Source organism: Hibiscus syriacus, unplaced genomic scaffold (genome assembly GCF_006381635.1).
Source record: "Hibiscus syriacus cultivar Baekdansim isolate YM2019G1 unplaced genomic scaffold, ASM638163v2 tig00109983_pilon, whole genome shotgun sequence".
NCBI classification, from domain to species: domain Eukaryota; kingdom Viridiplantae; phylum Streptophyta; class Magnoliopsida; order Malvales; family Malvaceae; genus Hibiscus; species Hibiscus syriacus.
Window position 1 is genome coordinate 626,173 of NW_024062549.1, and position 26,389 is coordinate 652,561.

The following is a 26,389-nucleotide window of genomic DNA, read 5'->3' on the forward strand; positions in this document are numbered from 1 at the left end:
GCCTTGTGCAAGTATTTCAAATTTGAGTTTCATATATTGATTTTCTTTAATAATCTTATCATCTAACCTTCATTTTTTTAAAATGCCATTTGAAGAACATGGATAATATCTTGGAACTTTGGTTGTGTTATTTTCTTTTTCCATGGATTGCAACTGGTACAGAGTGCAAGGATATTGTCTTTATTTGTTGTCTAGAGAATTTTGGTTATCTGCTTGATCTTTAGTACTTTAATTATGTCCCTCATTTTAAGTTTGGTGTTTGTTAATAGAAGGGTAATGTACACAAATGGTCTTCCAATTATAGACTGTTGTTTTGCTGAGTCATTTGACTTTTAAAAGTTACAAAATGGTCACCCAACTATTCATATTTTCCAAACTCGGCCTTTTCCATTAAAAATTGACGACCTTCTGAGTTAGAAGTTAAATTGTTGACAGAGATATGATAAAATTGATCCCAAAATCGTTTGAGTTGTATTTTTTGGATCGACTCTTAGTTTACATTATATTGTTGATCCAATAATTGAAATATTATGCCATCGAGCCAACGCTTGAAAGCAACGACGGTGCCACTAGACAATTAAAAATATGATTTTATTATATCCTAATCAGTAAATTAATGTCTAACTCAGACAACCTTCAATTTTTTAATGGAAAAGGACGAGTTTGGAATATTTGAATAGTCGGGTGAACATTTTGTAACTTTTAACAATAGGGAGACTCAACAAAACAACATCCTATAGTTAATGGACTATTTTATAACTTTTAATAGTCAAGGGAATCTATAAAGCATCACTCTATAATCGAGAGACTATTTGTATTCTTTACCCTTAATAGAATTGTTCCCCAACGAATTTCATTTTCTACAATTAGCTTATGTGCAAAGTCTAATCGTTGCCGAAAATTCTGACATGGAATTTGGAAGTTTAATCGAGTTAAAGCAAATCATAGATGGATAAATCCATCAAAACATTTTAACTTAGTCTAGCTTATGTGTTCTTTACCCAAAATCCAAGTAGTTTCATCATCATATAAATGCATTTGAAGTCCCTGAGATAAATCTATGTTGAAACTATAGATTTTACAAATTTTACAAATTTTATTTGTGGTTATGGTTTTACTATGAAAATAAAGTTATTTTAGTATTTATGATAACTTATGGGAGAACAACGTGATGATGATGGTACTATTAACAATCTTCAGATACACTGACTATAGTTTATATTTATTTTTCGTGTTCATCATAATAAATTGATATTAACTTTTATAGTACAAAATTTATTAAAAGCTCGATAAGAACTAAACGTATTCATATTCAAATGAACAATTTTATGATAGAAAATGTATTTACAAGTTTTGAGGAAATTTGAATTTCAAAATTGTCTAATTTTCTTTTGTTTGTACTACATGTGTATGAATGATATTGAATCACATGTTGTGGTAAATCAGAAGTTTACAAGTTTTGAATGAAATTAAATCACAAGTTATGGTAAACCAAAAATTTACGCGTTTTAAATCTAATTAAATCATATATTGTGTTAAACTACAAGTTACAAGTTTTGAATGACATTGAATCACATGTTATAATAAATAAGAAGTTTACAAGTTTTGAATAAAATTAAATCACGTGGTATCGTAAATCAAATGTTCACAAGTTTTTGAATGAGATTGTATCACATGTTACGGTAAACCATAAGTTTACAACTTCGAAAATGTTAATTAATTGTCATAAATGGTTAAACCATCCCAATCAATAATGATGCATGCCTTTTAGATTTGCATAATATTAATTAAAAGTACTTGAAGTTCTTGCGTTGGTTGTTCTCAAAGGAACTTTAAAGCCTCACTAGTTGAAGATTAGATTGAATATCTTGCATATTTGATTAAAATATAGGACAATTTATTCATAATATGGAAATTTTTAGTAGATGCATCTACAAGATAATCACATATATGTTATCAAATCAAATCTTAAATTTGTGTGATTGTTTACTCGAAAAACTAGAAAAAGAAAAGTTTCAAATTATTCAATTAAAATTATTTGTCTTGCTGAAATTAGTAAATTCATATTTCAGTTTTTTTAAAAAGATTATATTGTATATTAATTAAAATAACTGTTATAAAGTATATTGTTTATGAACAAAAGAATTTAGCAAATTTTTTATTGTCTGTCCCATTTTAATAATTAAACTATGAGAATAGAACTTATAGTATTTATATGTGTGTGTACGTGTGTGTGCACGCGTGTGCATGTATGTGTGTGTGTGTGCCTGCGCGTGCGCACACGTATTGAATATTTTGAAGAATAATTCAATATTCAATTATGACAAGAATAATTAGAATAATCAGCTAGATGAAAAGGTTAAATGAATTATTATTTTATCTAGATCATTGTATATAGTAATGTGAACTAGAAGTTTATAAGATAATTCGTTACAACTCAACTGTCAAAAATATTTACTAACAAAATGAGAATAATCAAGTCTCTTATATCAACTAAATGCTCTAAATTTAAATTGAAATCCTTGAAAGATAACATGTTAGAGCAAATGAATGTAAATCATGCTTGGAGTATGCTAATTGAATTGGTTCCAATAGTCAAAATTCTCGTAAATGAAAAGTGGTATAAGATGATCATATAGTAGAGGCGGGTGCTCCTAAAAGGACTAAAGATGTAACTAATAATACAATTCTAGAAGAGTTTTTGGTACCTGAGAATAAAATTAAAAATAATGAATAGATCTCTATAAGTTATTTCATTATGAGAAAAGAACGAAATCAAAATAGAAAAGTTATCAACAACAATTTTACAATGATTCTATAAAAATAAAACAAAACGAAGATTTTAAATATAAATCTGTCAATGAGCATAGATATGGAAATGATTGGCCAAATTAAAATTACACTATTCAAGTGCATGTAAATCAACTTAAAAAACGTGAAGTTTTTGAACCAATAATCGTAATACCTAAAGGTTTAATGCAAGCGATGTATAAATGAATACTTTGTAATATATAAAATTCGACTTAAATTACGAAGAATTTTAAATTACTTCGTAATAAATGTAATTACTTTATTCCTTTAACAGTTATACAAAAATTTATACTACGTCTAATGATTTTGTGAATCCTTAAATTGTGAAATTCATCTATGAAATATTTAAACTACCAGAAACATTTAAAAAATCCTTGGAAGTTTACTTATGTAGCATACCTGACTCACTGAATATATGTGAAGGTTATAAAGATGATCCAAGTTGTTAATGAGCCTTTATAAAGAAATCAAGATCAAAATATAATAATTATTGTATATTTGAATTGAAACTTCTAAAGAACTTTAAATTAGTACTTTTGAAGAACTTCTAAAATATTTGGATTGTTTAACGATAATATTTAAAATAAATAATCTTGAAAAAATGTTTTGTTATTGGTTGTGACATCTCCTATTCGTTTGAAAATTAGAGCCAAATAGGGATGTTTACATTATATCTCTCCAACATTCTTTTTAAGTAAGATATAACATTCGAACCTACACAAGGTTATATATACTTATTGAAACTTATAAGAAAGAAAGAAATAGACTTACCCCTTATTATATATACTTATTGAAACTTATAAGAAAGAAAGAAATAGACTTGAATGTTCTTAATAGCATGCATCTAGAAACCCCAGTGAATCCGGTTGACACGTGAAATGGATCCGTTAATGGCGTCTCAATATTGCATTTTTTGGGATTTTTTCTCTTCTATTTTCTTTTGTAATCAAAATCAAGCACACTGAAATAGTTCGTTTACCTCCTTTTCTTTCCTCCAAATTGAGACCCTGATGTTTGGGCCTGCATGCATTTCAATGAAGTCTTCAATTCAAGGAATTAAATAAGGTATAAAATGTTTTAAAACAATAAATTTTAATTTAGTTAAATTCATTGTCTCATTTATGATACGTTCAAATCGACTAAGCTTTTATTCATCTTCCTTTTGTGACTTTGTTTATTAGGGTAAATTATACCAATTACCACCTAACTATCGTCCCTTCTCATTTTGGCCACCATTTTTAAAATTTTGTCAATCAGGTCACCAAATTATTTAAATGCATTCAATTAAGCCACATACGGTTAACATTTGAAGGAAATGTTGAAGCGATATGTAACCACCATTTTTTTGTTTTTTGTTTTTATCATTATTTTATTATTTAAAAATATTAAAAATATAGTAGTTGGGGTTATTAATACCCCAACCAACCAACTTGTACAATCCCCATTTTCTTTCACGAAAATTTGGGAAATAGAAATAGAAAAGATAACTTGCTCTTCATTTTCCTTATGCACACTTTCTTTCTTTCTTTTCTTCTGTTTTCGTGCTAGCATAACATAGGTGGGTGGCCACCGTTGAGAGGTGGATGGTGAGAGAGAGATCGACATACGGTCAAGCAATGCCGATTTTTGGTAGCCGACGGAGGTTTGGGAGTTTCGATCGAGAGGTTGACATTTGAAGCTTCGTTTTCGGGGTTCGATTTTGTGAGTGAAATGGAGGGGGAATATTATGGTTTTATGAAAAAGGGTAAATCACGTGAAGGTCCTCATACTTTAGGCGCAAATTTTATGTTTTAGTCACTAGTTTTAGGTTCAAATCACAGTCCAAGTACCCCTATCTTTATCGTGTTTTTGCATTTTAGTCACTGGACCTTTCGTTTATAATTTATTGCACTTTTATCATTATGTTTTATTTTATTTTAATTTAGTCACTATTATTATTCTGATTTGTTTGAATTTAGTCACTATTATTATTCTGATTTGTTTGAATTTAGTCACTGATTTTTACGTTTATTCGTTTTAACCACTGTTTGGATTTTGCTTCTTATTTTATTATAATTTGGATGTGATATTTACAATTTATTTATTTTAGTCACTTTTTAATTTCTGATTAGCTACTATTATTTTAATTTTTGCATTTTGGTTACTATTTATTTCTTATTTAAAAACTAACTTTTATTTTCTTGCATTTTAGTCACTGTTATTTTATTTATGCAATTAGGTCCTTGTACTTATGTTTATTTTATTTTATTTATTTTATGTTGTTTTCACTTTATTTTATTATTGTTATTTTTTTATTAAGTTTATTATTAATTGTTTTGATATTTCATAGCTTTAATTCTTAGATTTAGTTTTAAATTAGATTAACATTCGCATCAAGCTTAGAAATTAGGACGACACATTAGTTTTAATTAGGGAGCAATTCGAGTCGAGTTTTCGCATAAGATGTCTAATTACTCTATTCAATTGCTCGATTTTTAAAATTTATTAATAATTAATATTTTAAAAAATTACTTTAAGTTTAATAATTTAGATAAAAATTAGGTTTTTAATTATCCCCCAATTTTAGAAATTATTGATTTAGGTCCTTCAACTTTTAGTCTCTTCGAACTCAATATTTTAGATCTTGACATTTTAGACCCCGAACTTCAATTAGAACTTTAAGATTAACATAATTGAATAAGTTAAATAGAGCCTCCACTTTAGGTTAGATTTTAAATTAGTCTTTAAATTTAGGGAATAATACGAGTTGGTCCTTGCCTAAATGCTCGAAGGACCATTTCGATTATTCGATTCAATAATTGATTAAAATCAAATAGGATTAATATTATAACTTACACATCTTGGTTTGTGCCTTTAGATCATTTAACTTTCATAATTTGAAACCTTAGGTTAGAAAAAAAATTCAATTTACTTTTAGTTTAATTAGGATACGTAACAACCTTAGACCGATACGGTTAACCTGATCCGATCTGGGGTGTCACATTAGGGCCACCGGATCGACCCACCGTAAAAATAGCAGAAAATTTAAAACCTTTATTAAACATTAAACTCATAAAATCATTTATCAGTATTCAAAAATAAAAAAAATATTTTCAGACTCGTATATAAAACAAAATACAATTTACATGCACCCTAATCACATGTACCATACTCTGCAAGCAACGCTGGAAGAACTCCCTTACTGATGTCGATAACTGTACTGGTTCAATCCTTTTAACCTGAAAAGGGTGAGTAACAGAGTGAGCTTTGAAAAGCTCAGTAATACTGAATTACCAGATGATGCTACAAGACATGCATATAACATATAATCGTATGTTTCCTTATTGGTTCAAACAACTATAGAATTTTATACTGTGCTAAGGTCCCACTGATATCTCAGGTAGTAACAAACAATAAGCTTTCAGTTCATATGGAAATATTTCAGATGACTGAGTTCAGGAGATCAGGATGGGTTATCTAGTATGTTCCCTTAAATCCAGTGAAAAGATATAGATCTTTATAAACTGATGCGGTTTAAAACATAATTTTTATTTAAAAAAACCATAATAATCTCTTTAACCGATCACATCAGAATGTGTAGGTTCCCCATAACCATACACCCATCTGCACATCAAGTAAGGCCCTGAGCATAAAGCCGAGGAGCTTGCGAAAATACTTCCTTCAATATTACCCCCCAAAATAAAACATTATTCCATCAGTAAACAGAGATATCATAAATCAAAACAGAATTAAGATCAGATATCAAAACAGAATCTAGGTAAGGTATTAGAACATAATTAAAATCGGAAATCAGATAAAACATTCATGTGATTAGGGAACACACTAGAGTTTTCATATATTATTCAGAGATATTGGATAATCTTATCAGATAGAGAAACACGAATGTTCAATATACCGATATAATTTCAGAATTTAGAATCACTATTGGAAGAGTTCAATAACTGACAGAATCATCAATTATTCATAATGTGATTTGAGTTGGTAAGGAAGAAATGAAGGTTCAAGACATTTACAATCTGTGTCGATCTATCAGATTATCGAAAAAACTCAAGCTGAACAACTCCCAAAACTAATGCATGTTGAACGGTCCATTCGTTGCCCTTCCAGGTATTCACTCTTTAATACTAACAATTATTGTCCATAAATCATCTTCTGAGTCATCGCTGAATGGATCTTAAGGAGACGAACATATATTCTAATGGTATTTTGTTTAATTTCCATGTTTAAACTATATTAGAAAATACTGGCGCACTTGATTAATGGTTCATAACTTGTAATTTAATTCTAACTGTCCTCCAATTTCTTATATTAGTCATCTGATCCATATACAGTTACCTACTTTGTACCGCATTCGTATTAAGTGTAGGAATTAATTAACTATCTAGATAAAACCAAACATTTTCATTCATGCATTTACCATTACCAACATGTTCCATAAAGCATGAAAAGGTAGTAATGTATTACCTCGATTTCTGTGTCATACTGATCGACCATTTAAATTCTATTCGAATGCCCTCAATCTTCAATTCAACTTCCAATAATTCCTCAAATATATAACAACATAAATTTCATAAAAAACAGAGCTTAATTACGAAAAACGGATTGAATCGGGTGATTAATCAGTGAAAAACAACTTACTGGGTTCGAATTTGAAAAAACAGACTTAGGAATTGGACTCAGGACATCGAAAAACATAAAATATGACTTTTCAAAAATTTTGACTTTTTTGGTCAAAGTCAACGGTTAACAGTGATCAACGGTCAACAGTCAACGACTTGTTCTAGGCGGCTCAGCTCGACTCGGCTCAAATGTCTCCCCTGGATGACAGACAACGCCCACTCTTAGGGGGCGGTGCGTGCGACGTCTCAAATTGTCGGTTCGACGTGAAATTTTTCCAGATTTGTAGATCGAGACCTCGGGAGTATCGTGCAAGTGTTATTTTTCATCAAATCATAACGGATTGTAGAATTTTAAAACGTATCAACTTATTCGACGGTGGCCGGCGAGTGACGATGGTGGAGTAACAACGACGAGACGATTTTTCTCAAGTTTTGAGCGTACAATGATGGTGAGTCCGATGGTGCATGAGGTGTGATGAACGGGTGGTCGGATCGACCGAAATCGATGAAAAACTAACGGCGATCGAGTTAAAACTGAAGAAACTTTCAAATGAGTTTTATGGCGAATGACGCCGATTCATGGCGGGATAGAGGTCGGGTTTTGTTCTTCGTTTAATGGTGAGTCTATTGGTGGTTTCATATTGACTAACGGTGGCCAGACGGTGGAGAATCGAAGCTACAAAGGAGGGTTAATGGGAAGGAAATTAGGGAAAAACATTATGGGAAAACTGATTGCACGGGGGAGGAATTTATTTTTCAACACATAAGAAAAATGGGTAAATTCAGGATCGGGTCCCTAAATTTCTTACACTTCCAAAAATGGTCTGTCAACTTTGCGATTTTACACTTTAATAATCAATTTCTTCCAAAATACCACTTAAATTCAATACTTTATAATTTCTAAACTTTTCCCCTAAATTAGGGTGTGACAGGATGAATAAAATTTTGTTTGATTGCATTTTATCTATAAATCTTAGACAATGTTCACTTATTAGGGAATTAAAGGTATATCTCCCGCAAGTATGCTCAGGGGGCGACTACTGGTGATTCCCGAAATAGGTCGACATCCTTTTCAAAGACTGTATCATGATTTTCTAAAAATGAGGCAATATTCGGTTATTAATAATAATAGTTGATCTCCTGTATTTACACTTAGGAGCGAATGCTAACGATCTCAATAAACGAATACCCTTTTCAACTTTGAATCCATAATGATTTTCGAATTAAATAAAGATCGAATTCAAATTTCCCGATTTTAAATATAGGATAATCAACTAGGTACCAATTTTTGGGCACTTGTAGGGGTGCTAATCATTCCCCACGTGTAACTGACTCCCAAAAGATCGAAACTTGACATCACTTCCCTCTGACTCATGCCCTTATCCCCCGAGGCACCAAAACCTATACTTTTACATTCCCAGACAAAAATAACCTTTCCTTAACATTACCTTTTTCAGAGTAACGACTTTAAAGTCACACATTTCCCTTCCTAGAAATAAAGCCAACATTCATTTCCCAACCTCAATAAATCCCAGGGTATAACGAGGACCTTTAATGCAAGAAAAACAGGAAGGAGTGTTGAAGATTAAGTTTTTGCAAGTGAATTCGAATAATTGAGGCATACTAAGAGCAAATGAAAGAAGAAAAAAAATAAAGGGAATCATTGAAATAATTCTTACATGCTTTAATTAAATTATTTTTCATGTAAATAAGATTAATCTTGAATACTCGTTCCTTGGGGATACCTCTTTTACAAAGACTTCCATGTATGAGATGATGAACGACTTTGTTTCATTTATCCTTTCATATATACGTATATATATATCCCTTGTTGTCCCCTTTTGAGCCTATAATATTGTTTCTTCTTATTCAACCCTAACCAAGGATCACCCTACACACTGGGGGGCAAAGGTAAAGGACATCTGCTCGCATGAGTGAAGATCATCAATCCATATTTTGCTATAGAAATAAGTCATGATGAAATAAAGTGAGAAATAACAAGATATTGCGAGGTAGACCAAATACGAAGCATTCAACGATAAAATCATGTTGGCGACAAAGAGAGAAATAAGAAAAGATATAGCAAAAAAAGACATAAAAAAGATAGCATAAAAAGAAAAAAATGAAAAAAATGAAAAAAAGAAAAAAAGAAAGAAAAATGAAGGAAAGAAAAAAAAAAAGAAGAAAAACAAATGAAAAAAATACGAAAGAAATATAAAAGAAAACAAATCAAATACTTCAAGAAGAGTGGTTCAAAGATCTAGAATCAATTCACCAGAAGATTAGAGAACACCAAAAAAATAAAAATAAAAGAGAGACGAGTAGATTCAAGTCGAGCAAGACAAGATTGAAGACAGCAGAACGAATCGATCCTTGGTTTGATAACCCTTAAATACTTGTTTGGGCCTATTTATCCCTTTCTTTCATAACCGTGAGCCCTGACCTATATTACATGCTTGAAAAGTCCCTTCTAATCATACATGGATTTCTAAATGGAGAGATTGTCTTCAGAGTTCATTCCACCCCTCAGGGTTAATTTTATTTGTAAAAAAATTATTTCTAAAATCTTTAATGCATGATAGGAAAAAAAATAATAAAAGGAGGGTTCAAGACGTAAAATTTTAGATGACTTATTGAAACTAAAGGAGAATTCGAGTTGAAAATCTAAAAAGGTGGCTTGAATACGAAGATTATCAACCACTACACAGAAGACGATCTTATACATTTTGATAAAGAACTGAACAGTCCAAAGGTGCTCATGAGGGCTGAGAACCAGTAAACATTTCCAGAAGAGAAGCCTGACGTCTAGTTCATCAGGTCAATGAACACCATAATCGAGGACACAAGAAGCCAACCTGAAACACATTACCTCCCCAGATTAACCTGAAACACATTACCTTCCCAAGTCAGCCTAAGCTTTATATCAACATTAATCTTTACACTTTTCAAATGTATATAATTTTTGAAGGATTAAAAGAAAATTTTGACGTATTTGATATTCAATGAACTCTTGTTTTACAATTTGTTTTGATTGTAAGCTGAAAGAAAATGACAACATTTTTTTTTATTTTATTCAACATTGTTTTCACATTTCTAAAATAAAATAAAGAAGAGAAACATTTTCAAACATGACAATCTCGAGTGAAAAAGGTCCTAGAGGTTGGCGAGGCTCATTCTGCCTCTATCAAAGAAAAAAAATGAGGCCATAATGATGAATCATTTCTTAAAAGCAAACAATCAAAGAGATCATAAGGATTGGAGGACAGAACTTCTAACACTTCATTGTGATGTTGTCAAGAAGCAAAAGATTGCCTTAGTTGAAGATGTATTATGTGTCCATCTGATTATGGCATCATGAAGAGAAGCCCTCAAGCTATTCGTTAACATTACTGATTAGTGATAAAAGAGCGAGACCATTCGAGATTAAAATTTTGGCACGAAGAAAGCCACAAGTACCCACATTGGGGAATTACCTAAACCATATGTCATTAAGATCACAAGATTCAAACCTAACAGACATGATGAATGACCCCGTCCCTTGGAGTGCCAGGGTCGAAATATGATCCACATTGCAGTTAGCCAAGGATTTTTGAGAAACAATTTTTATTGAAAAATCGAGTCAAAGACGTGTAAGGTGCCCATTCATCTACCTGATTGTAACAAGAATTCAAGAGAGGTAACGCTTCTTCCAGAATTATGTTGAAGAAACAAGATAAAAGATAGAATATGAGAGGGACATGATTACTCTAGATGATTAGTTTGACCATGTTGAGTTGGGGTTGGCTCCATACAAGAGTGATCAAGTGAAGGAAGATCGAGATCTCCATTTTGAAGTCAAAATAGGAGTATTGATAAACATTTTTGCACATAAGAAAGTCATGCATTACATTTAGATACATATTGCATTCATATTTCATGCATCAAAACATATTTTTATAGATATTTTAAGAAAAGAAGAGAAGGAAAAGACATTTTGATACATATCGCATTCACATTTCATGCATAAAAACATATTTTTACAGATATTTTAAGAAAAGAAGAGAAGGAAAAGACATAACTCAAGCCTAGAATGAAGGGAGTTATATTCCGAGTGGCAGAACCTCAAGAATTAATGAACCAATCCAAGAAGAATCATTACTTTGACATGGGGGCATCTTACCCAAACAACATGATATTTTTCAAAGCAATTTTTAAAAGAAGTTAAGCCTGATTTTCAGGGGTTTCTTAATGATAATTTTCAATGATTTTTTAAAAGGAAGCTAAGTCTAATTTTTAGGGGTTCCTTGATGACAACTAAAAAAATAAGCTTGATTTTCAAGGGTTTCTTGATTTGTAAGTCATTCGGGCCATCAGTAAGTCTTTCGAGCATATGCTTAAACCCTTCGGGTCATCTATAAGTCTTTCGAGCATGATGATAAGTCCTTCGACCCATCCTAAGACATTCGGGTAGGATGTTTTCAAATGCGTTTTTAGAAACTAAGCCTGATTTTTAGGGGTTTATTGATGATTATATCCAAAGAATATTTAAAGGATGCTAAGCCTAATTTTTAAGGGTTCCTTGATGACAACTGAAAACGAAAGATTTTTAAAAACTAAGCCTGATTTTCAAGGGTTTATTGATGTTTTTAAATGAATTTTTGAAAGAAGTTAAGCCTAATTTTTAGGTGTTTGTTGATAACTGTAAATGGATTTTTTTGAAGATGAAAAATTTATCAAGGGCAAATTTTTTTTACTGAGGCAAGATGCGCCTATTCACAAGTCAAGATTCGCAAGAATACACTCATGTGACAAATTAAGATTTTTCCCTAGAAGCATTTTCAATAATGCATTTTTTCAAACATGAATTTTCTAGGTCACTTCAATGAGAATGAGTAGTGTCGTTTGCAAGATGGACCCAATAAAGACAAAAAACTCAACAAAGATAAAGGAGCAAAGATTCACTAGATGATAGAATTTGCAGCATTAAGTAATTCAAAGAGTCAACAAAGATTTCGTTTCACGACTTCAACAAAGAACCAATCCATATTTTTCACCATTGAAAGAAATGGATCTCAGTAAAATTAAGGACCATCGGATCATTACCTTCGGGTACTTTAAATACAAATCACTGAAACATGATAATCTTTTTCAGGTTTAAAACTCTTCAAAGAAAGGGTAAACCAGTCAACATTTCAAATGGAGAGTTCATAATGAGAAGATCTCATCCGACAGAGGGAGAAGAAGTTCATAATGATAAGAGCTTGTTCGACCTATCACTTGATTCACATCATTTCGAATCAGTGACGCCTCGCTTGAGAGAGTAACATTTCAGTGGAGAGTCAATAATGAGTAGAACTCATCCAACGAGGGAGAAGAAGTTCATAACGAGAGGAACTTGTTCAACCTTGGATTAACATTTCAAGTGTGGAGTTCATAATGAGAAGAACTCATCCAACGAGGGAGAAGAAGTTCATAATGAGAAGAACTTGTTCAAACTTGGATCAACATTTCCAGTAGAGAGTTCATAATGAAAAGAACTCATCCGATAAGGGAGAAGAAGTTCCTAATGAGAAGAACTTGTTCAACCTTAGCTTGATTCCATCACAGAATGAAGGGTCAACATTTCCAGTGGAGAGTTCATAATGAGAAGAACTCACTTGATGAGGGAGAAAAAATTCATAATGAGAAGAACTTGGTCAACCCTTTGTCGATTCCATCACAGAATAAGGGATCAACATTTCCAGTGGAGAGTTTATAATGAGAAGAACTCATCCGATGAGGGAGAAGAAGTTCATAATGAGAAGAACTTGTTCAACCTTTGTGATTCTATCATAGAAGTAAGTGGATTGACATCCCAATGAAGTTTTCACAATGAGAAGAACTTGCCTGACCAGAAGAAATTGGAGCTCAAGATTTTAGCAGTTCATTCTAGATAAAAAAAAATGGTGCATACTATCTTTGCTCTATTCTTGTTCCACATCAATGAGCAAAGAGGGGCAGTTGTAACCACCATTTTTTTTATTTTTATCATTAGTTTATTATTTTAAAAAATATATATTAAAAATATAGTAGTTGGTGTTATTAATACCCTAACCAACCAACTTGTACAATCCCCCTTTTCTCTCCAAAAAATATAGGAAAAATAAATAAAAAAAGGTAACATGCTCTTCATTTTCCTTCTGCAGACTTTATTTCTTTATTTTCTTCTGTTTTCGTGCTAGCATAACATAGGTGGGTGGCCATCATTGAGCGGTGGCTGGCGTATGAGAGAGATTGACATACGGTCAAACAATGCCAGTTGTTAGTAGCCGACGGAGGTTTGGGAGTTTCGACCAAGAGGTTAACATTTGAAGTTTTATTTCCAGGGTTCGATTTTGTGAGTGATGAGTGAAGGTTGGGGGTTTTTTATGTCGTTTAGGTCTTCATCGGTCTTTTGACACTGATTGTGAGGGAGCGAGGGAGTCACCATGACATGGTGGTCGACGTTGATGTTTATTTTTTAGCCTTCTCGGCCGTCGAATTGGGAAGAGAAAGAGTGAGAGAGGAAGATAACGGGGAGAGTGTCGACCGTTCAAGGATTTCGGTCGGTCCTCTTCCAGATATGGTCGAGGTCACCAATTGTTTTAGGTTGGTCACTGGCCCGGTGGCCGACGTGTGAGGGTCTGTGTGTGGCCGACGGTGAGGAGTTTAGGAAGCTTAGCAAGCTTCTTGTCAGTTTACGTGAAATGGGGGGAATATTCTGGTTTTATGAAAAAGGGGTAAATCATGTGTAGGTCCTCATACTTTATGCATAAATTTATGCTTTAGCCACTAGTTTTAGGGTCAAATCGTAGTCCAAGTACCCCTATCTTTGCCTTGTTTTTACATTTTGGTCACTGGATCTTTCGTTTCTAATTTATTTCACTTTTATCATTATGTTTTATTTTAATTTAGTCACTATTTTTAGCCACTGTTTGGATTATGCTTCTTATTTTATTATGATTTGGATGTGATATTTGCAATTTATTCATTTTAGTCACTTTTTAATTTCTGATTAGCTACTATTATTTTAATTTTTTCATTTTGGTCACTATTTATTTCTTATTTAAATACTAACTTTTATTTTCTTACATTTTAGTCACTTTTATTTTATTTCATGCAATTAGGTCTTTGTACTTATGTTTATATTTTATTTTATGTTGTTTTCACTATTTTTTTATTATTGTTATTTTTATTAAGTTTATTATTAATTGTTTTGATATTTCATAGTTTTAATTCTTAGATTTAGTTTTAAATTAGATTAACATCAAACTTAGAAATTAGGACGACACATTAGTTTTAATTAGGGAGCAATTCATGTCGAGATTTCGCATCAGATGTCCGATTACTAGAATCGATTGCTCAATTTTTAAAATTTATTAATAATTAATATTTTTAAAAAATACTTTAAGTTTAATAGATAAAAATTAGGTTTTTAATTAGCCCCCAACTTTAGAAATTATTGATTTAGGTCTTTAAACTTTTAGTCTCTTAGAACTTGATATTTTAGAGCTTGATCTTTTAGTCCCCGAACTTCAATTAGAACTTTAAGATTGACATAATTGAATAGGTTAAATGGAGCCTCCACTTTAGGTTAGATTTCAAATTAGTCTTTAAATTTAGGGAAAATACGAGTTGACCCTCGCCTAAATGCTCGAAGGACCATTTCGATTATTCGATTCAATAATTGATTAAAATCAAATAGGATTAATATTAGAACCTATACATCTAGGTTTGTGCCTTTAGGTCCTTTAACTTTCATAATTTCAGTCCTTAAGTTAGAAAAAAGCCTAAATTTACCTTTACTTTAATTAGGATGAATAAATTTTTTTCTGATTGCATTTTATTTATAAATCTAAAGAAATGTTCACTTATTAGGGAATTAATGGTATATCTCCCGCAAGTATACTCAAGGGACGACTACTGGTGATTCCCGAAATAGGTCGACATCCTTTTCAAAGATTGCATCATGATTTTCTAAAAACGAGGCAATATTCGGTTATTAAGCACAATAGTTGATCTCCCGCATTTACGCTTGGGAGCGAATGCTATCGATCTCAATAAACGAATACCCTTTTCAACTTTTCATCCGTAATGATTTTTGAATTAAATAAAGATCGAATTCAAATTTTCTGATTTTAAATATAAGATAATCAACTAGGTATCAATTTTTGGGCGCTTGTGGGGGTGCTAATCCTTCCCCACGCGTAACTGACTCCGGAACCTGATTTCTGGATTTTCGTAGACCTTAACCTTGGTATTTTGATAAAAATAAAATATTTTATTAAAATCACCCTATTTTTATGGTATCCCAATCGCACTTTAAATGATTGGTGGCGACTCCTTACATTTTGAAACACTTTTCAAAGAGAAAATCCCCGAGTCAGTATCAATCTTTCCCCCGCCTGGGCGAAAAATGATGTCGACACGATAGTTAATAAAAATTGTATAGTTACACATTTGGTCTCTCTTACTTATATATTCTATCAATTTGGTCCTAATTACACATGGCACCATCTTATTTGAGGTTTAATTTCTTTTGATTTATTAAAACTAGGACCAAATTGATAGAATATATAAGAAAGAGTGACCAAATGTGTAATTTACCAATTTTATTAATTGACATATTAACACTTTCCTCAAATGTTAATGGCAAGTGGCTTGATTGAATACATTTAAATAGTTAGGTGACATGAGTGACAAAAATTAAAAAATGATGATCAAAATAAAGAGAGGCAATAACTAGGTGGTCAATGCTATAGTTTACTCTATTTATTATATGCTTTTACTCTACCGAGAGACGGATGACATTTTAGGTCTTAATCAGTTTAAATTTAAACAAAATCAAACTTTTGCCCCACAATTTTTAGATTAAATACGTAATAAGTCTCTGTTATTTTGAACTTAAGTATCTTTCTCCTCCCAATATTTGATCATAGCTCAGTCTCTGGCTCTACCCACGTTCTACTGGTTTCTGTACGCGGTTTTCTCCTTTGGTTTATAGTTCTCAAGTACAATGAGGATGCTTAAGCTTTTATATTCTCCTTTTCTAAACGCGATATTTTCTTTCATTTTGATAGTACTTAGAAGCCCTTACATCGTAAGGGGAAGAAAATGACGAACAATGGACATAGTTTGAAGATTTTGATGATAAGTTTTCTATTTCAAATTTTGGAAACGAGAAGTAAAACAAAACAAAAAATATAGAATTATTTATTAATATGGAAAAAAGGAAATTGAAGTAAAGAAAATATCATTAATTATTATAATTTTATGTCATAAGTCTAGTCAACCATATGAAGTTTATATATATATATATATATATATATATATATATATATATATATATATATATATATATCATGGGAAAGGAGCCAGAATTCTAATTCAAAGGAACAAAGTATAATTAAAAATATAAAATGAAAGGGAAAAATCAAAATAACCGATATTTGAAGGTCCAAATAATTATTTACCCTATATATTTTTTAATGATAAAAAGTTAGGAGACAGTGGCCCTCGGACAATGAATAGCTCCATCCCTATATATATATATCTGAACCATAAGTTAATTGAATAAAAACATACTAAAAATATCAAAAAGTATCACAATTTTATTTTATTATTATAATCAACCATATGAAGTTTATATATATATCAACCATAGGTTAATTCAATAAAATCGTACTGACCTAACTGATTGATCATCATTATGAAGAAACTGATCAAAATGTATATGCAAATGTTGAGATACAAAAAGAGTATGTAGGTAAGGACAAAGCTTCAACTGTCGAAAAAGTTATGTAAACACCTGCATTTTTACTCAGAGCATGTGAAAGATTAGTTTAAGAAGTTGTTAACCAGGAAGAAGAAAAGGGTGTAGAATACGAGGATGACATTTTTGAGATAAAGGAAGACAATATTTTTGCTGGCACTACTGTCGTCACCGTTTTTCGCCCGTGTGGGAAAAATACTAGTACGACTTGGAGGTTCTTTTTTTTCTTTTTGAAAAGATTTTGAAATGCGAGGAATCGCCACCAGTTATTTTAAGGTGCGATCATGACACCATAAAAAGTGGGTAATTTTAATTAAGCATTTTTTATTTTATTAAAATACCAAGTTTAGGGTCTACGAAAGTCAAAAACGGGTTCAGAAGTCAGTTACGCATGGGAAGGATTAGCACCCTACAGCGCCAAAAAATTGGTACCTAGTTGATTACCCTATATTTAAAATTGGAAATTCTGAGTTTAAATTTTATTTAATCTAAAATTCACTATGGATGCATAGTTTAAAAGGATGTTCGTTTATTTAAGACAATAGTATTCGCCCCCTAGCATGAATGCGGGAGATCAACTATTATGACCAATAACCAGACATTACCTTGATTTTAAGAAATCATGATGCAGTATTGTAAAGGATGTCGACCTACTTTGGGAGTAACTAGTAGTCATCCCCTGAGCATACTTGCGGGAGATATATTATTGACTCCCTAATAAGTGAACATTACCTTAGGATTTAAAAACGTGTGCAACCAATCAATCGAATAAAACCTAATATCACTAGGTGAATTCATTAAGGCTTCTCCTAACCTAAAGTGTTAAATTATAAGATTAAGGAACCTAGAGGACTAAACTTGAAAATAAATCTCTAATATTAACCCTAGTTTATTTTATTAACCAATTATTGGATCGAATAATCGAGCTGGTCCTCCAAGAGCATATTAAATGCAGAAGCCAATTCATATTATTTCTTAATTTAAAGACTAAATGTAGTTCCACCTAAACTGGAGGCTCTTATTAGAAGTCCTAATTAGTTATGATCAATTAATTATTAGAAGTTCAAGGACTAAAGTGTAAAAAGCCTAAGGTTAAGGCTCTAATTATTAACCCTAATTAATTATGTTAATTTAAAATTCTAATTAAAAGTTTAAGGACTAAAATGCAAGTAAACTAAAATCCAGATACCAAAATGTAAAAATCTAATGTAGAAGGACTATATCTATAACACCTAAAGTTTAAGGACTAACAAATAAATCAAGGCTATAATAATTTCTCTAATTAACTATTAAAAATTAAGGGATTAAACTAAGTAGGCTTTAAAATTTGTTAATGATTAACAATTTGGGGATTCAAACAATCAACTAGAGTAATCAGACATTTTATGAGAAAACTCAAATCGAATTGCTCCCTAATTAAAACTAAGGTGAAATCCTAATTACTAAATCAAATTTTGGATTAGAAGATCCTAATCTAAGGACAATTTAAAAAAAACTAATTAAATTTTAAAAACACTAGAAATACCAATTAACATACAAATAAAAAATAATGGGATAAATTAAATATAAACAAGAAATAAAATGAACCAACTAATTAAATTAAATGGCTAACAAACACACTAGTCTTGCAAATTCAAAATAAAAAAATTAAAATTAAGAATTAAACAAACAAAAAAATATTTAAATATTAAAATCTAAGAAATTACATATACAGGGGATTAAATCGAATTAGCATTAAATTATAGATGATTAAAATGAAATTAAACATGAGATTAAAATAAAGGGATCGAATTGAAATAAAATAAAGATTGAACGTGTAAATTGACAAATAAACTTGGGACCTAAGTGCAAAAACACACTAAAATAAGAGAGACTAAAGCATGATTATCCATTTTTATATAAGCCTAAAATGCTTTATTAAATGAAAATGCGAAAATTAGAAGATCATGCCAACTAGATTAAAATAGAATCAAAACAACCACTTCAGGTGACCAGAATGCAAAAACACACGTAAAGTAAAGAGATTACAATGCAATTTTACCAATATTTTATTTCAACCAAAATTATTGAAGTAAAATGGAAAATCACACCATATGACATAAATTTCGTGACTAAAATAAGAAAATAGGTCAGTGACAAAAATGTAAAAAATATTGAAAATATTTGGGGCCTATATGCGATTTACCCCTAAACTTCCACTATAAAAAGCATATTTTTTTCTGATTCATTTCTAACCTTAGCTTGAGAAATAAACCATTCAAGCTTCAGTTGGAAGACCTATACTGAGAAAAAAATTTGATTGAGGAGTCGAGTCAGGGGAAAAAATGGCGTCAAGGCCATATACCTGGTCACAACAAGAATTCGAAAGAGAAAACATTTCCTTCGAAATGAAGACATAAAACAAAGACCAAAAGATGATCATGTTGATCCTCAGAAGATTGCAAACCTGAGCAGGCAAGTTGCTATATCGATATTGAGGCAGGTTCCATGCAAAGATGGTGAAGTGAATGAAGACTGAGGTCTGTATTTTGATCCAGGAGAATAATTGATGATAAACATTTCTGCATTCAGGAACCTCATGCATTACATATAGATACATATCTATTGCATGCACATTTCATGCATCAAAACATATTTTTACGGATTGTTTAATGAAAAGAAGAGAGCAAAAAAGAGCATAATTCAAGTCTCAAATAGAGATGATTTTATTCAATGTGGCTAAGTCTCAAGGATCGAGGAGACCAATTGAGAAAAATCATTACATTGATGTGGGGCACATTACCTAAACAATATGATGTTTTCAAATGAATTTTGAAAGAAGCTAAGCATGATTTTCAGGGCTTTCTTGATGTATTCAAATGAATTTTGAAAGAAACTAAGCCTGATTTTTAGGGTTTCTTGATGTCTTCAAATAAATTTTGAAAGGAGTTAAACCTAATTTTCAGGGGTTTCTTAATGTTTTTAAATGAATTTAGAAAGGAGCTAAGCCTAACTTTTAGGAGTTTCTTGATGTTTTTAAATGAATTTTGAAAGGAGCTAAGCCTGATTTTAAGGAGTTACTTGATGTTTTTAAATGGATTTTTGAAAGAATCTAAGCCTTATTTTAGGGGTTTCTTGATAACTGTAAATGAATCTTTTGAAGAAGTAAAATTTATCAAGGGCAATTTTTTTTACTAAGGCAAGATGCGCCCATTCATAGGTCAAGATTCGCAGGAATGGAATACACTCATGTGCTGCAGATAAATAAGACAATCAAACCAGGAAAAGAATGAAGATTGCTTTAGCAAAAAAGACTGCTCTTGCAACCATTTCCAACAGATCAAGAAAACCTTCATTTATACATGAATTTTCATCTTTACATCATGCATTTCATCATTTCATACACATGATAAATTTTGATTTCCCTCTCATTAGGATGCCTGTAAAGTTTATTTTGAAAAAATATTTTGTCCTTCTTAGGATCATTTTTTCTACAGAATTTTTTGAGTCATTCTTAGGATTGTTTGTCTAGGATGCCGCATTATTCTTTCTTAAGATTTTTCCCTATAAGCATTTTCAATAATGTTTTTCTTCAAACTTGACTTTTCTAGGTCACTTCAATGAGAATGAGCAGTGTCGTTTCTAGGATAGACCCAACAAAGACAAAAACTCAGCAATCTGCAACATTAAGGAATTCAAAGAGTCAACAAAGATTTCATTTCACGATTTCAGCAAAGAATCAGTCCATATTTTTCACCGTTAAAAGAAATGGATCTTAGTAAAATTAAGGACCATATGGTCATTACCTTAGGGTACTTTAAAAACTAATCACTGACACATGATAATCTTTTGCAGGTTTAAATCTTCAAAGATAAGATAAACCAACCAAAATTTCCAGTGGATAGTTCATAATGAGAAGAACTCATCCAATGAGGGAGAAGAAGTTCATAATGAGAATAACTTGTTCAACCTTTGCTCAACGTTTCTAGTGGAGAGTTAATAATGAGAAGAACTCATCCAACAATGGAGAAGAAGTTCATAATTAGAAGAACTTGTTCAACCCTTGTTCAACGTTTCCAGTGGAGAGTTCATAATGAGGAGAACTCATCTAATGAGGGAGAAGAAGTTCATAATGAGAAAAACTTGTTCAACCTTGGCTCAACATTTCCAGTGGAGAGTTCATAATGAGAAGAACTCATCCGATGAGGGAGAAGAAGTTCATAATGAGAAGAACTTGTTCAACCATAGCTCGATTCATCACATATGGAGTTGAATCAGTAACACCTCACTCGAGGGATCAACATTTCCAATGGAGAATTAATAATGAGAAGAACTCATCCAATGAGGGAGAAGAAGTTCATAATGAGAAGAAATTGTTCAACATTGGTTAAATTCCATCACAGAAGAAGGTAGATCAACATTTCTAGTGGAGATTTCATAATGAGAGGAACTCATCCAACGACGAAGAAGAAGTTCATAATGAGAATAACTTGTTCAACCTTGGTTCGATTCTATCACAGAAGGAGGTGGATCAACATTTCCAGTAGAGAGCTCATAATGAGAAAAACTCATCTGACGAGGGAGAAGAAGTTCATAATGAGAAGAACTTGTTCAACCTTGGTGATTCCATCACAGAAGGAGGTGGATTGACATCCCCATCGAAGAGTTCAAATGAGAAGAACACGTCCGATCAGAAGAAATTGACATCCCTGTTCCACAATAATGAGCAAAGAGGGGCATATGTAAACACCATTTCTTATTATTATTTGTTTTGGTTTTTATCATTATTTTATTATGAAAAAAAGAATAAATATTGTAATGGTTGGGGTTATTAATACCCCAACCAACCCTTGTAAAATCACATCCCCTTTCACCGAAAAGATGAAATGAAAGAGGTTTTTTTTTTACTTTTGGTTTTCTCTCCATTTTGCATTCTTTCTTTTCATTCTTTCGTGATAGCTTGTTAATAGGATAGGGAGTAGCCACCGATGAGCGGTGGTCGGTGGGCGAGGAAGACCGACATACAGTCCGACCATGCTGGTTTTTGGTAGTCGACTGAGGTTTGGGAGTTTCGACTAAAAGGGTGTTGTTTGGAGAGTTTGTTTTTAGGGTTCAAGTTTGTGAAGGTTGTTTACGTCGTTAAGAGCTTCACCGGTCGATTGACGTCGATCGTGAGAGAGTGATGGGGTCATAAAGGCTTGGTGGCCGACGTTGAGGGTCGGATTTAAACCTCTCAGCTTAGTAGAGAGAAAGAATGAGAAAGTGAGATAGGAAGGGGACATGGAGGTTTTTTGACCGTTTAAGTGGTTCGACCGGTCCTCCTCTATCGTGGTAAAGGTCGCAGTGGGTGTAGGCCAGTCACTGTCCCGGTGGCTAGCGTGTGAGGGTCAGTGTGTAGTCGACGAGAGTGCGTTTGAAGCTTTGATAATTTCCTGGCAGAGTTACGTAAATGAGGGAGAATGTTTTATGTTTAAAAAAGGGTAAATCACAAATAAGGTCCCCAATTTCTAGGAGCTTTCTGCTTTGTTCCTCTATTTTAGGGTCAAATCGTAGTTCAAGTCCTCCCAGTTTCAGCGTGTTTTACGCTTTGGTCACTATTAGGGTAAAATTATCTTTAAGCTCCCTGTATTTTAGTTTCTTTTGCACTCTGGTCATTTACTTTGTTATTTTTCTCGAATATGCATATTGATTTTATTAACTTTCGATTTTGTCATTATTTTTGGTATTTTATTCGTTATAATTTAGATGTTGTTTTATTATTTGTTGCATTTTGGTCATTGTACCTATCTTTTCTAATTTATTGCATTTTTATCATTCTATTCTATTTTATTTTAATTTAGTCACTATTATTATTCTGATTTGTTCGAATTTTGTCACTATTTTTTATGTTTATTCATTTTAGCCACTGTTTGGATTCTACTTCTTGTTTTATTATGATTTGAATGTGATATTTACAATTTATTCATTTTATTCACTTTTAATTTCTTATTTAACTATTAACTTTTATTTTCTTTCATTTTAGTCAATGTAATTAGATTTTATGCAATTAGGTCCTTGTACTTATTTTATTTTTTATTTTATGATGCTTTTTACTACTTTTATTTTATTTATTTTTTGTTTTTTAATTATTTTAACTAATTTTATTATTAATTGATTTGTTTCATGATTTATTTTCTTAGATTTAGTTTTAAATTAGATTAATATTCGAATCAAGTTTAGAAATTAGGATTTCACATTAGTTTTAATTAGGGAGCAATTTGAGTCGAGTTTTAGCATAAGATGCCCAATTACTCGAATCGATTGCTCGAATTTTAAAATTTATCAATAATTAATATTTTCTAAAAATACTTTAAGTTTAATAATTTAGATAAAAATTATATTTTTATTTAGTCCTTAACTTTAGAAATTATCAACTTAGGTCCTAAGTTTTTAGATCTTGACCTTTAGTCCCCGAATTTCGATTATAATTTTATTTTTGACATAATTAATTAAGATTAATATTAGGACCTCCATCTTAGGCTTGATTCCACATTTAGTCCTTTAATTAGGTGAATTCTTAATTTGGTCTTCTCTTTTGCTCGAGGTTCTAATTTAATTATTCGAAATAATATTTATTAAAATTAATTTAAGGTAATGATAGAGCCTCCACTTTTAATTAGATTTCAAACTAGTCTTTTAATTTAGGGAATAATTCGAGGTGTCCCTCGCTTAAATGATAGAAGGACCATCTCGATTATTTGATTCGATAATTTATAGGATTAATATTAGAACATACACATCTAGATTTTTGCCTTTAGGTTCTGTAACTTTCATAATTTGGCACCTTAGGTTAGAAAAAAGCCTTAATTTACTTTTAGTTTAATTAGGATGAATAAAATTTTGTCTCATTGCATTTTATTTATAAATCTAAGGTAATGTTCACTTATTAGGGAATTAATTGTATATCTCCCTACAACGCCAAAAAATTGGTACCTAGTTGATTACCCTATATTTAGAATTAAAAATTTTGAGTTTGTACTTTATCTAATTTAAAAATCATACGGATACAAAGTTGAAAAGAGTATTCTTTTATTAAAGTTAATAGCATTCGCCCCTAGCATGAATGCGGGAGATCAACTATTGTGCCTAATAATCAGGCATTGCCTCATATTTTAGAAATCATGATGCGATCTTGAAAAGGATGTCGACCTATTTTGGGAATCACTAGTAGTCACCCCTTGAGTATACTTGCGAGAGATATACTATTGACTCCCTAATAAGTGACCATTGCATGATGTTTTAAAATATATGAAATTAAACAATTTATTAATCCTAATTATACTAAAGGTAGATTAAGGCTTTCTCTATCTTATAGTGTCAAATTATGAAAATTAAAGAGCCTAGAGGCATAAACCTAAAAAATGTAGGCTCAAATATTAATCCTACTTGATTTTTAAATAGTTATTGAGTCGAATAATCTATATGGCCCCTTAAGCATTTAGGTGAGGGCCAACTTAGATTATTCCCTGAATAAAAATGACTAAATTGAAATCTTGGGCTCTAATATTAACTTAAATTAATTTTAATCAATATCGCAATTCGAATAATTGAAGTGGAACCTCGATCAAAAGGGAGGACCAAATTAAGAATTCTCCTAATTTAAGGACTAAATACGAAATTAGGCCTAAGATGGAGGCTCTAATATTAATCCTAATTAATTTTAATCAATTATACGATCAAATAATTAATTTGGAACCTCGAGCAAAAACAAGGACCAAATAAAGAATTCACCTAATTTAAGGACTAAACCTAAAATAAAAGTAATCTAGATTTGGACTAAAATATTAAAAATGTAAATCAAACTGGGTTTAATTTAAAAAGAAAAATGATCTAACAAGGACTAAGTTAAAAAGAATTTAAAATTGAAGGTAAAATTAAAAAACAATTAATGAATACAAATGGACTAAATTAAAGTGAATCAAAAATGCAAAGCTGAAATTAAAATATTAAGTAAAGGACTAAAATGTAACAAAATAAAAAATAGTAGCAAATCATAAATAAACAATACCAAAATGTATAAATTGAAACTACGACATCATATTCAAAAAAATAAAATAAAGGGACATAATCAATTAATAGCTAAAATGAAACAAAAAAAATCAGTGACTAATTTCAAAGGAATAACATAATAAGCAAGTGACTAAAATAAAGTAATAAAAATCAACATGTCAAAATCAAAAGAATACAAATAAAAAAAATTCAGTGACTAAAGTGTACAAATAAAGTCTAGTGACTAATATCTAAGGAATCTAATCCTATAGGGTTACAACTAAAAATATAATTAATTCAAGGACTAAGATAGGAGAGAATAATTTAGGGATTAAATTGTAATAAAACAATTAAAATTAAGAATTAAGTTACAAATTTACATATTATTCAGGGGCTAAATAATGATTAATAAAATAAAATAAACAAGTGACTAAATTAAAATAAACGCAAAATTAAACATGCAATGTTGTATATAAACGAGGACTAAAATGAAAAAATGTAACAAATGTACAAGGACCTGAAAACAAATAGATCAAAAATTAGTATTAAGATACAAAAGTGGAAAAATCAAGGTATGGACATTAAATTAAAGAAAATAAATGAAATATATTGAAATTGTGGACCAAATTGAACACGGGAGGAAATAGCGAGGACTGCGCGTGTGATTCGACCACCGAAGCCAAAACGCACTGGCATGGGGACCAAAACGGCGTTGTTTTACTCTGAGTATAAATGCACTTTATCTCCTTTTTTTCATTCTTCTTCTTCTTCGTTTTTTAGAGAGAGAAGCTATTCCTTCTCTCTAACTTACGACCGCCCGCCTATCATCTTGTCCATCGCCGGCCGCCGCGTCGTCGTCACGTATGCCATCGTCGGTCGCCACCGTCATCGGTGGCCATTCGGGCCCATATTTTATTGGTTTGCTCGCCTCGACATGGTGGTCAAAGATCCGATCTCGGTTTCGCAGAGAAAGGCCCCCAAAGCCACGAAATAGGTCGAGAACCTCTCAGTTTCCACCGCCCCAATCACCGCCGTCCACCATTGGATCAGGCCGATTTCGAGATATATTGCTCCTATTCCCCTTGTGCTTCTTTTCACCATTGTGATTCACTGTAAGAAGCCCCGGTCGTCGGCGAGTGATCTGGCTGAGAGGTAAAATACTCCTACTCTATATTTTTCTTTT

The 26,389-nt window shown here is 31.5% G+C and overlaps 1 protein-coding gene across 1 annotated transcript in view; it reads right to left on the bottom strand.

The window, feature by feature from the left end:
• LOC120211764 (IAA-amino acid hydrolase ILR1-like 4) overlaps positions 1–26,095 on the bottom strand; it is a 36,235-nt gene extending 10,140 nt beyond the window's left edge. Inside the window, exon 1 of the mRNA XM_039210244.1 lies at positions 26,018–26,095. Within this exon, the coding sequence (XP_039066175.1) occupies positions 26,018–26,095 (78 nt within the window). The remainder of the gene's footprint in view (positions 1–26,017) is intronic.
• Positions 26,096–26,389: the final 294 nt, after the last annotated feature.